Here is a 12735-nt window from a genome sequence, read left to right on the forward strand (position 1 = left end):
TACACATACAGTACATCTCTTTCATTATTAAAAAGAAATGTGCCACTTACTGATCACTTATTATATATAAATGTAACCTAAGCAAGTACATCTGTATCCCCAAATATCCCCTTAATAAGTACAATTATAGAAATAAGCTAGAGAAGTTTTTGTCATTGCTAAAATGACTTAATGTTTAACTGTCATCTTATTTAAAACTATCCTGGGAAAAAGGAAATTTATTTTTATCCTTATGAAAAATGACTAAAGATACTTACCTAAACCAAAAGGGTTGCCAGTGGCAGAACCAGATGTGGAGTTACTACTAGGAGCTGATGATGTGGTAGCACTGGTTCCACTGGCATTTGTTTGTTGAGCTGAATGATCCTGAGGCCTAGGAAAAATAATTTACACCATAATATAAACATTGGAGCGAATTATTTTCAAAAGGAGCTCTGAAATTCCAATAGATACAAATAAAGTTTTTAAACGAACTCAAATTATCGTAAAGTAAATATGCTGAGATAATTAAGCACAAGGAACATGAATATAAACAAATATAGTAAAATCCAATGAAATCCAAACTATACTTCAATTGCCCCTCAAGTACACTTGTCGTAAATATTTCATAATAAACATTCATAAACATAAAAAATGTCATAAACATTTCAATCATACTGATTGTGTAAGAGAGGGAGATAGATCACCTCACAAAAAAGAATTAATGACTGATCACCATCACAAAGCCTGACTATAGAAGCAAATTTTAATCCATCTCCTAAGTTCTTAAGGACTGGGGAGCAGTTTTACTCAGAACTAAAAATGTTGAAAGTAAAAAAACAGACTTAACCAAAGAAGGCTGTAAAATCAATACAAATAACAACTAATTATTACTTAACATCAAGCAAAAAATAAGGAGAGTTTATTAGAAACCCTTTCCATCTGACACCAGTTAAGAGTTCTGAATCTCACTTAATCTGAATGATGATAAAATACCATATTCAAGTAAGTCTAAGGAAGCTCTAGGAGCTCTTTCACTAAGTAGAAAATAATTCTCAATGAAAAGAAAATATACCAATTTAATGGGTGATATTTTTTCTTACTGGTACACAAATAAAATTATCTCTTAAGAACTTAGATTTAATGAAATATGGTTACTAATTTGTGATTTGCAAAGAAGATGAGTCACACCTCTAATCTTTGTCCAAAAATCTGAAACAAAAAAACACATCTCAAAACATTAATTTGCTTGTTCTGTAATTCAAGTAATATAATAATAATGATGATGAACATTCTAAAATATCAAATGTGTAAGCATTAGCATTACTGAATCATATTAGCTTTTTTAAAAACCATCTGGTTATCAACAGCAGCAAATAAATGAATTTTAATCTATTTACATATTAATGACAGCCAATCATTCAAAGGCAAAACTGGTTATTTTTAAAAGGGAAATATAAACATTTACTCATGGTGTACAGCTAAAATGTTTCTAAAAACTTACCTGTTTTGTGTTTTGATGACAAGGTGAACAGTAAGTCCATCATGAATTCCATGCTGACTCAAAGTATCTTGATCTTTTAAAATTTTTCCAGCAAATATCAACACAAGTTGGTCAGTATGTGATTTGAAACGTTTAGAGATCTCTTCCTTGAACTAAGTAAGAATAAAATAAGTATGTATTACAGATGTTTACATAGCATCATCTAATCTAGTTTCTAGAAGTACTTCAAAAAGTCCCCAATACAGATACTACAATAACTCAAACAATATGGAGACATATCCTTTCTGTGTCCATATCTTGATCTTAGTGGGAAATGAGTATTACCATTTCACTCATCTCTAACGCAAATGTTTTATTACAGATACATATATCCTACATTCAAGGCCTAATAATCCACTTCTTTGTCATAGCTTTATTCAATTTTACATCAATGGTACTAAATGTAGTTCAAGCTACACATAGCTCTTATCAAGTTTACAATATTCCTTTCGTCAGATTTCCATCTCAAATTCTGCTCCTTTCTACTTCAATATAGAGGAAACCAACCTCTTATTACTGGCCTGATTATTGGCTTATTATACTGACTTTATTCCCAACTTCATCCAACATCTATTAACAAGCAGTATCATGCATATACAGGCTTGCCCTGTAGCTCAGTGGTAAAAAGTACACCTGCCAATGCAGGAGATATGGGTTCGAGTCTTGGTCTGCAAAGATCCCCTGGAGAAGGAAATGGCAACCCACTCCAGTATTCTTGCTGGGAAATCCCACAGACAGATGAGCCTGGCGGGCTACAATCAACAGGGTCACAAAGAGTCAGACACAACTGAGCAATTGAACACAAGAACACACACATCATGTAGAAACAGAAAGTAAAAATTCCTCCCTAAAGGCGAGCAGTCAAGTAAACCACAAAGTACAGAGGAAGCACAAAGGATAGTTAGAGAAAGTTTTCATTAAATGTAATTAGGAAGAAGCCAAGAAAACTTCAAGAAAGGCTTCCCAGGGAAGAGAATAAAATGCAGAAACATACAACAGAAGAGTGTGTCATACTATGGGACTACCCAAAAAGTTCATTTGAGTTTTTCCATAGTACCTTGCAGAAAAGCCAGAACAAACTTTCTGGCCAAACCAAGATCAGAAAAGTTTACTTATTCTATGCTAGATAAGTTTCTCACACTTTCACCAAAATCACCTATACACTTAGGTTTTACTCCACTGTTAAAGTCAGAAAATCTCAGGGCAGGTAAAGAAATTCAAAGAATCCCATCATACCACAATGTCCTACAGAATTGGGTTTCAATAGACAATAACATTATCATCAAGGCAATGTTTTGGAAATATAATGCTATTTCTGGTTGTCACAGTAAGTGGAAAGACACATTAATTAATATCTAACATTTTCTTACAGGGGTAGGAGGGAAGGTGTAGAGGAATACAAACATAAAGCAAGATAGATCATATGTCAATCACTGTCAAGGAGAGGTGAAACAAAATTCATCACATTCTACCTTTGTGTATAAATGAAATTTTCCATAACCAAGTTACAACACTCAATGTAACTTTTATTTAAAAATCACAAATATAATGTGAAATTATACCGCAGTAAATACTTCAGACCTTTACCATCTGAACTTTCCTTTCTTCGAAAATAAATGATATATAACCCTATTATATAAGATAAGCAGTTTTCAACTAGAAAAATCTTTGCTAAAGCACCAGTAGTTTCTGGGAAGTGAGCAGCTCTCATTCCTGTAACTCTTGTAATCCAGTCATTCGTGTGCCTCCTTCATGAGGATTCAGTACGGCTGTGGTGCCGTTATCCCTCTGATAGGAACTCTAACTCGATGTAAAGCCCCAAAGGTCTGTTACTTATTTTTATTTTATATTATATTATATTTTATTTACAGTGTTGTGTTTGTTTAAGGTGTATAGCAAAGTGACACATTCATATATATATATATGAATTAACAAAAGCAGTTCACGTCTTTTGATGGGGTGCTCATGGTTTATAACATAGATGGCATTATTTTGAGAGAGGGATAACTTAATGTAGCTTTTTACAACTGTGTATTCTATAGTATTTTTTCATTTGGTGAAATTTTAACCGTTAATGTTTTTGGCATTGTGCTTTGCACCATTTATTAAATCAAAATTAAAAAGAAAAAGCAACAGTAGCACAATATTCTATATAAAAAGATTAAGTCCAATCATGAATTAACCATTCTCATATTATTAAGCATTTCTCTCTTTGGCAGCTGTTAGAAATAATAAGGTAATGTGCATAACACACAGTTTTACAAGAACCGAATGAAAATGTATGTAAAATTCAAGCATCAGGTACATAAGGTGGTTTAATAAACAGTAGCTACTACAAGCGGAGAAGGCAATGGCAAGCCACTCCAGTAAGAAAATCCCATGGATGGAGGAGCCTGGTAGGCTGCAGTCTGTAGGGTCACTAAGGGTCGGACACGACTGAGCGACTTCACCTTCACTTTTCACTTTCACACATTGGAGAAAGAAATGGCAACCCACTCCAGTGTTCTTGCCTGAAGAATTCCAGGGACGGGGGAGCCTGGTGGGCTTCTGTCTATGGGGTCACACAGAGTCGGACACGACTGAAGTGACGCAGCAGCAGCAGCAGCTACTACAAGGCCAGCTCTTTAAACCTCAGCAACTGAAGATGACTTTTAATCCTATTTCAGATACAGCAACAGAGAGGTTCAGTATGCTCCTCTCACAGTGACAGCTAATCAACTGTCACATTAAGCTTGAAACTGGAGCCCCTGGTGGCTCAGACGGTAATGAGTCTGCCTGCAGTGCGGAAACCCAGGTTCGTTCCCTGTGTTGGGAAGATTCCCTGGAGAAGGAAATGGCAACCCACTCCAGTACTCTTGCCTGGGGAATCCCATAGATGGAGGAGCCTAGCAGGCTACAGTCCATGGGGTTGCAGAGTCGGATACGACCAAGCAACTTCACTCTCGCTTTTCAAGATTGAAATCTAGGTCTGACTTTAAGAACCAATCTACTCAGATTAAAAGACAAGGAGAAAAGGAAAGATATACCCATTTGAATGCAGAGTTCCAAAGAATAGCAAGGAGAGATAAGAAACCCTTCCTCAGTGTTCAATGCAAAGAAATAGAGGAAAACAACAGAATAGGAAAAACAAGAGATCTCTTCAAGAAAATTAGAGCTACCAAGAGAACATTTCATGCAAAGATGGGCTCGATAAAGGACAGAAATGGTATGGACCTAACAGAAGCAGAAGATATTAAGAAGAGGTGGCAGGAATACACAGAAGAACCGTACAAAAAAGATCTTCACGACCAAGATAATCACAATGGTGTGATCACTCACCTAGAGCCAGACATCCTGGAATGTGAAGTCAAGTGGGCCTTAGGAAGCATCACTATGAACAAAGCTAGCGGAGGTAATGGAATTCCAGTTGAGTTATTTCAAATCTTGAAAGATGATGCTGTGAAAGTGCTGCACTCAATATGCCAGCAAATTTGGAAAACTCAGCCGTGGCCACAGGACTGGAAAAGGTCCGTTTTCATTCCAATCCCAAAGAAAGGTAATGCCAAAGAATGCTCAAACTACCGCACAATTGCACTCATCTCACATGCTAGTAAAGTCATGCTTAAAATTCTCCAAGCCAGGCTTCAGCAGTATGTAAACCGTGAACTTCCACATCTTCAAGCTGGTTTTAGAAAAGGTAGAGGAATGAGAGATCAAATTGCCAACATCTGCTGGATCATGGAAAAAGCAGAGAGTTCCAGAAAAACATCTATTTCTGCTTCATTGACTATGTCAAAGCCTTTGACTGTGTGGATCACAACACACTGTGGAAAATTCTTCAAGAGATGGGAATACCACACCACCTGACCTGCCTCTTGAGAAACCTGTATGCACGTCAGGAAGCAACAGTCAGAACTGGACATGGAACAACAGGCTGGTTGCAAACAGGAAAAGGAGTACGTCAAGGTTGTATATTGTCACCCTGTTTATTTAACTTATATGCAGAGTACATCATGAGGAACGCTGGGCTGGAAAAAGCACAAGCTGGAATCAAGCTTGCCAGGAGAAATATCAATAACCTCAGATATGCAGATGACAGCTCCCTTATGGCAGAAAGTGAAGAAAAACTAAAGACCCTATTGATGAAAGTCAAAGAGGAGAGTGAAAAGTTGGCTTAAAGCTCAACATTCAGAAAACTAATTTCATGGCATTCTGTCACATCACTTCATGGGAAATAGATGGGGAAACAGTGGCTGACTTTATTTTTCTGGGTTCCAAAATCACTGCAGATGGTGACTGCAACCATGCAATTAAAAGATACGTACTCCCTGGAAGGAAAGTTATGACCAACCTAGATAGCATATTAAAAAGCAGAGACATTACTTTGCCAATAAAAGTCCATCTACCAAGGCTATGGTTTTTCCAGTAGTCATGTATGGATGTGAGAGTTGGACTATAAAGAAAGCTGAGCACAGAGGAATTGATGCTTTTGAACTGTGATGTTGGAGAAGACTCTTGAGAGTCCCTTAGACTGCAAGGAGATCCAACCAGTCCATCCTAAAGGAAGGACTGATGTTGAAGCTGAAACTCCAATACTTTGGCCACCTGATGTGAAGAGCTGACTCATTGGAAAAGACTCTGATGCTGGGAAAGATTGAGGGCAGGAGGAGAAGGGGACGACAGAGGTTGAGATGGTTGGATGGCATCACCGACTCAACGGACATGGGTTTGGGTGGACTCCAGGAGTTGGTGATGGACAGGGAGGCCTGGCATGCTGCAGTTCATGGGATTGCAAAGAGTCCAATACAGCTAAGTGACTGAACAGAACTGAACTCAGATTAACTATACTCTGTGCTAAGTCACTTCAGTCACCCGTTTGTAGCGTACAATGACTTTTTAGTATATTCACAGATTTCATTCAACCATCACCATGATCAATTTTGAAATTTTCATGTTCTCAAAAAGAAACCAGTACCTTTTAGTTATGACCTCCCTATCCCCACATCACTTCAAACCATAAGAAACCACTAACTGGTGAGCTCCCTGGCGGTCTAGTGGTTAGCACTTGGCGATTTCACTTAACACATTTGAAAGGTGCATTCATGGTGTGGTACATGTCAATACTTCATCCCTTTTTATGGCCAAACATTCTACTGTATGAATATACAACATTTTGTTTATCCATCAATTGATGGGCACTTGGGCTGTTTCTACCTTTGGGCTATTATGAATAATGTTGCTATAAACTGAGTGGGGAAGATCCCCTGGAGAAGGAAAACAGCAATTCACTCCAGTATTCTTGCCTGGGAAATGTCATGGACAGAGGAGGCTGGCAGGCTGCTGTCCATGGGGTCCTGAAAGAGTCAGACACGACATAGCAACTAAAGAACAACAAGCATTTATGTACAAGTTCTTTTGTGGACATATGCTTGTATTTCTCTTGGGTATATACTCAGATGCACAATTAAATTACCGTTAATTCTTAATCACTTGAGGAACCACCAGAGTGTTATCCTAAGTATTTAATGGCTATTACTATTGTACAATCCTACCAGCAGTGTATAAGGTTCTAATCTCTCCACACTGTCACCAATGTTTATTATCTAATTTGTTTTTAATATCCACCGTAATAGATGTGCTGTAGTTTTCATTTGCATTCCCCTGACAACTAATGACGTTGAGCATCTTTTCATGTGCTTATATTTATATCTTTGGAGAACTTTATTCACATCCTTTGCTCATTTTTAATTGCGTTATTTGCCTTCCTATTACTGAGCTATAAAAATTTTTAATATATTCTAGACATGTCTCAATCAGAATACAGTCTGGTAGAAGAAACATTTTTAAGGCAGAAATGCATAAAATAGAAGAAATTGAGACCTTTTTGTTTTAACTAGAACAAAGTTTTGATCCTAAACATCCAATGGACCCAGGAGAACTGAATCCTCAACTTGTAATACAGAAAACCAAGTTAATACAATCCTCATAATCTATCCCCACAATCTACAGAGTTCCTAGAAGACTCAATATGGTACCACCAGGGGCTGGGAAAGGGTATAAGGTGACAGATGCTGAAGGACTAAAATAGGGGATTTGAAAGTCAAAGTAGACACATCTTCACTGCATGCTAAGCAAGCAATCGTCCCTCCCTAAACCCAACAAAAAGAAGGATTCTCCCCCCGCACTGGAAGGGGAACAGGGTCTCTGGACTAAAGAACATACTAGACACACCGAGAACAGGAGTACAACACTAAAACAAGAAGATTAAGTCAACAGAGACATACTAGATGCTTAGCCTTTCCCCATTCCCCTCACAGCTATCAAACGGAATACTTGCGTCTGGACTTTCAAGATCCAAGCATAAAGATAATAATATACAATGTCTCCAAGGAAAATCTAACTAGGCTAAAATAAAAGAACTTAGAGAAAAAGACTTAAGGGTTTTCACTAGATAACTATCCAAGGCAGTGTTATCCAAGGTTCCTGAAGTGAGTGGAGGCCTCTATCTGCCCTGGGGAGCATCTGGCAATATTTGAGGACATTTTTGGTTGTCACAACGTAGATTAAGCAACACTAGTGGGCAGAGATGGAAGATGCTAAATAACCTACAACACACAGCTCAGCCTCAACAACAAAGGATTTTAAAACCCCAAATGTCAACAATAATGAGGTTGAGAAACTGATCTAGAGCTGTACTTCGCAAAGTGCTGTCCCCCAGATGAGCAACTTTCACCATTACCAGGTTAATTTGATAGAAACGCAAATTCTCAGGACCCAGTCAAATCAGAAACTCTGGGGATGAGGCCCAGCAAGCTATGCTTTTTTTTTAATCTATGGTTTTTTTAATTTTTTATTGGAGGCTAATTATTTTACAATATTATATTGGTTGGTTTTGCCATACATTGACATGAATCCACCCCGGGTGTACATGAGTTCCCCTTCCTGAACCCCGCTCCTACCTCCCTCCTCCCCTTATCCTCCCTCTGGGTCATCCCCGTGCACCAGCCCGGAGCATCCTGTATCATGCTTTGAACCTGGACTGGTGATTCGTTCCACATATGATAATACACATGTTTCAATGCCATTCTCCCAAATCATCCCACTCTCGCCCTCTCCCACAGAGTCCCAAAGACTGTTCTATACACCTGTGTCTCTTTTGCTGTCTCGTATACAGGGTTATCATTTCCATCTTTCTAAATTCCATATATATACGTTAGTATACTATATGTGTGTTTTGTTTTTGGCTTACTTCACTCTGTATAATAGGCTCCAGTTTCATCCACCTCATTAGAATTGATTCAAACGCATTCTTTTTAATGGTTGAATAATACTCCATTGTGTATATGTACCAAAGCTTTCTTATCCATTCATCTGCAGATGGACATCTAGGTTGCTTCCATGTCCTGGCTATTATAAACTGTGCTGCGATGAACAATGGAGTACATGTGTCTCTTTCAATTCTGGTTTCCTTGGTGTGTACGCTCAGGAGTGCAATTGCTGGATCATACGGCAGTTCTCTTTCCAGTTTTTTAAGGAATCTCCACACTGTCCTCCATAGTGGCTGTACTAGTTTGCATTCCCACCAACAATGTAAGAGGGTTCCCTTCTCTCCACACCCTCTATAGCATTTATTGCATGTAGACTTTTGGATAGTAGCCATTCTGACTGGTGTGAAATGGTATCTCATTGTGGTTTTGATTTGCATTTCTCTGATTATGAGGGATGTTGAGCATTTTTTATGTGTTTGTTAGCCATCTGTATGTCTCTATGTCTTTGGAGAAATGTCTGTTTAGTCTTTGGCCCATTTTTTGATTGTGTCGTTTATTTTTCTGGAATTGAGCTGCAGGAGCTGCTTGTATATTTTTGAGATTAATTCTTTGTCAGTTGTTTCATTTGCTATTAATTTCTCCCATTCTAAAGGCTGTCTTTTCACCTTGCTTATAGTTTCCTTTGCTGTGCAGAAGCTTTTCATTTTAATTAGGTCCCATTTGTTTACTTTTGCTTTTATTTCCAATATTCTGGGAGGTGGGTCATGGAGGATCCTGCTGTGATTTATGTCGGAGAGTGTTTTGCCTATGTTCTCCTCTAGGAGTTTTATAGTTTCTGGTCTTACATTTAGATCTTTAATCCATTTTATTTTTGTGTATGGTGTTAGGAAGTGTTCTAGTTTCATTCTTTTACAAGTGGCTGACCAGTTTCCCCAGCCCCACTTGTTAAAGAGACTGTCTTTTCTCCATTTTATATTCTTGCCTCCTTTGTCAAAGATGAGGTGTCCATAGGTGCGTGGATTTATCTCTGGGCTTTCTATTTTGTTCCATTGATCTATATTTCTGTCTTCATGCCAGTACCATACTGTCTTGATGACTGTGGCTTTGTAGTAGAGCCTAAAGTCCGGCAGGTTGATTCCCCCAGTTCCATTCCTCTTCCTCAAGATTGCTTTGGCTATTCAAGGTTTTTGTATTTCCATACAAATTGTGAGATTATTTGTTCTAGCTCTGTGAAAAATGTCATTGGTAGCTTGATAGGGATTGCATTGAATGTATAAATTACTTTGGGTAGTATACTCATTTTCACAAAATTTATTCTTCCAATCCACGAACACAGTATATTTCTCCATCTATTAGTGTCCTATTTGATTACTTTCACCAGTGTTTTATAGTTTTCTATGTACAGATCTTTTGTTTCTTTCAGTTCAGTTCAGTTCAGTCACTCAGTTGTGTCCGACTCTTAGCGACCCCATGAACCACAGCACGCCAGGCCTCCCTGTCCATCACCAACTCCCGGAGTTCACTCAAACTCATGTCCATCAAGTCGGTGATGCCATCCAGCCATCTCATTCTCTGTCATCCCCGTCTCATCCCACCCCCAATCACTCCCAACATCAGAGTCTTTTCCAGTGAGTCAACTCATCGCAGGAGGTGGCCAAAGTATTGGAGTTTCAGCTTTAGCATCAGTCCTTCCAATGAACACCCAGGATTGATCTCCTTTAGAATGGACTGGTTGGATCTCCTTGCAGTCCAAGGGACTCTCAAGAGTCTTCCCCAGCACCACAGTTCAAAAGCATCAATTCTTCGGTGATCAGCTTTCTTCACAGTCCAACTCTCACATCCATACATGACCAGGGGAAAAACCATAGCCTTGACTAGACAGACCTTGGTTGGCAAAGTAATGTCTCTGCTTTTTAATATGCTATCTAGGCTGGTCATAACTTTCCTTCCAAGGAGTAAGCGTCTTTTAATTTCATGGCTGCAATCAGCATCTGCAGTGATTTTTGGAGCCCAAAAAAAAATAAAGTCTGACACGGTTTCCACTGTTTCCCCATCTATTTCCCAAGAAGTGATGGGACCAGATGCCATGATCTTTGTTTTCTCAATGTTGAGCTTCAAGCCAACCTTTTAACTCTCCTCTTTCACTTTCATCAAGAGGCTTTTGAGTTCCTCTTCACTTTCTGCCATAAGGGTGGTGTCATCTGCATATCTGAGGTTATTGATATTTCTCCCGGTAATCTTGATTCCAGCTTGTGCTTCTTCCAGCCCAGCATTTGTTTCTTTAGGTGGATATATTCCTAAATATTTTATTCTTTTCACTGCAACAGTGAATGGAATAGTTTCCTTAATTTCTTTCTATTTTCTCATTATTAGTGTATAGGAATGCAAGGGATTTCTGCGTGTTGATTTTATATCCTGCAACTTTACTATATTCATTGATTAGCTCTAGTAGTTTTCTGGTAGAGTCTTTAGGGTTTTCTGTGTAGAGAATCATGTCATCAGGAAACAGTGAAAGTTTTACTTCTTCTTTTCCAATTTGGATTCCTTTTATGTCTTTTTTGCTCTGATTGCTGTGGCCAAAACTTCCAGAACTATGTTGAATAGAGTGGTGAGAGTGGGCACCCTTGTCTTGTTCCTGACTTTAGGGGAAATGCTTTCAGTTTTTCACCATTGACGATAATGTTTGCTGTGGGTTTGTCATATATAGCTTTTATTATGTTGAGGTATGTTCCTTCTATTCCCACCTTCTGGAGGGTTTTTATCATAAATGAATGTTGAATTTTGTCAAAGGCTTTCTCTGCATCTATTGAGATAATCATATGATTTTTATTTTTCAGTTTGTTAATGTGGTGTATTACATTGATTGATTTGTGGATATTGAAGAATCCTTGCATTCCTGGGATAAAGCCCACTTGGTCATTATGTACGATCTTCTTAATGTGTTGTTGGATTCTGATTGCTAGAATTTTGTTAAGGATTTTTGCATCTATGTTCATCAGTGATATTGGCCTGTAGTTTTCTTTTTTTGTGGGATCTTTACCAGGTTTTGGGATTAGGGTGATGGTGGCCTCATCGAATGAGTTTTGAAGTTTCCCTTCCTCAGCAATTTTCTGGAAGAGTTTGAGTAGAATTAGGTGTTAGCTCTTCTCTAAATTTTTGGTAGAATTCAGCTGTGAAGCCACCTGGATCTGGGCTTTTATTTGCTGGAAGATATGTGATTACAGCTTCTGTTTCCATGCTTGTGACGGGTCTGTTAAGATTTTCTATTTCTTCCTGGTTCAGTTTTGGAAAGTGGAGTTTTCTAAGAATTTGTCCATTTCTTCCAAATTGTCCATTTAATCTATGGTTTAATGAGCTTCCCAGGTGATGAGATGGTTCTGATGGACAGTGCTCTAGGTCTAATAAATTGCCCCCAAATTTGCAGGCAATTAACATAGTAAGTGACATTAAAAGGAAACAGTCACTAAAATCAACAACAAAAAAGGTGTCCTCAACAAATAACTTACTAACAGGAAAAAGCAGAGAGGAACCTATAGATGAAATGAAACTTTTAAGTAAACATGGGACACTCAACCAAGAAAAATCATAAACTGGGACTTAAACAAACCTTGGAAATGTTAATAATTATAAGTTTGAAACCACGTAAGTATATTCTCTGACACTAATGGAGTAACAGTAGAAATCGGTAACAGAGAGATACCTGAAACTTTTCCACCTTAAACAAAACACTTCCAAATAAGTCATGGGTCAAAGACTTGAAGAACAATTAAAAAAATATTTTCAACTGAACAAAAATGAAGCTACAATGTCAAAATTTGTAAGCTGCAGCTACAGCAATACCTAGAAAAATTTATAGCATTAAAGACATAAATTTAAGCAAGGTCACAAATAAGCAGCCTAAAGTTTCAACCTTTAGAAGACAGAAAAACAACAAATGAAACCCCCCCCCCCCAAAAAAAAGAGCAG

The 12735-nt window shown here is 38.1% G+C and overlaps 1 protein-coding gene across 2 annotated transcripts in view; it reads right to left on the reverse strand.

Annotated features, from left to right (window-relative positions):
• UBQLN1 (ubiquilin 1) overlaps positions 1-12735 on the reverse strand; it is a 62449-nt gene that overhangs the window by 21748 nt on the left and 27966 nt on the right. For both annotated transcript variants that reach the window (XM_055427349.1, XM_055427348.1), the window contains exons 2-3: positions 1484-1635; positions 258-373 (exon numbers count right to left, since the gene is read on the reverse strand). In XM_055427349.1, coding sequence (XP_055283324.1) covers positions 258-373; positions 1484-1635 — 268 coding nt within the window. The remainder of the gene's footprint in view (positions 1-257; positions 374-1483; positions 1636-12735) is intronic.

Source organism: Moschus berezovskii, chromosome 7 (genome assembly GCF_049115385.1).
Source record: "Moschus berezovskii isolate FMDL1 chromosome 7, NW_MosBer_1.0, whole genome shotgun sequence".
NCBI lineage: Eukaryota > Metazoa > Chordata > Mammalia > Artiodactyla > Moschidae > Moschus > Moschus berezovskii.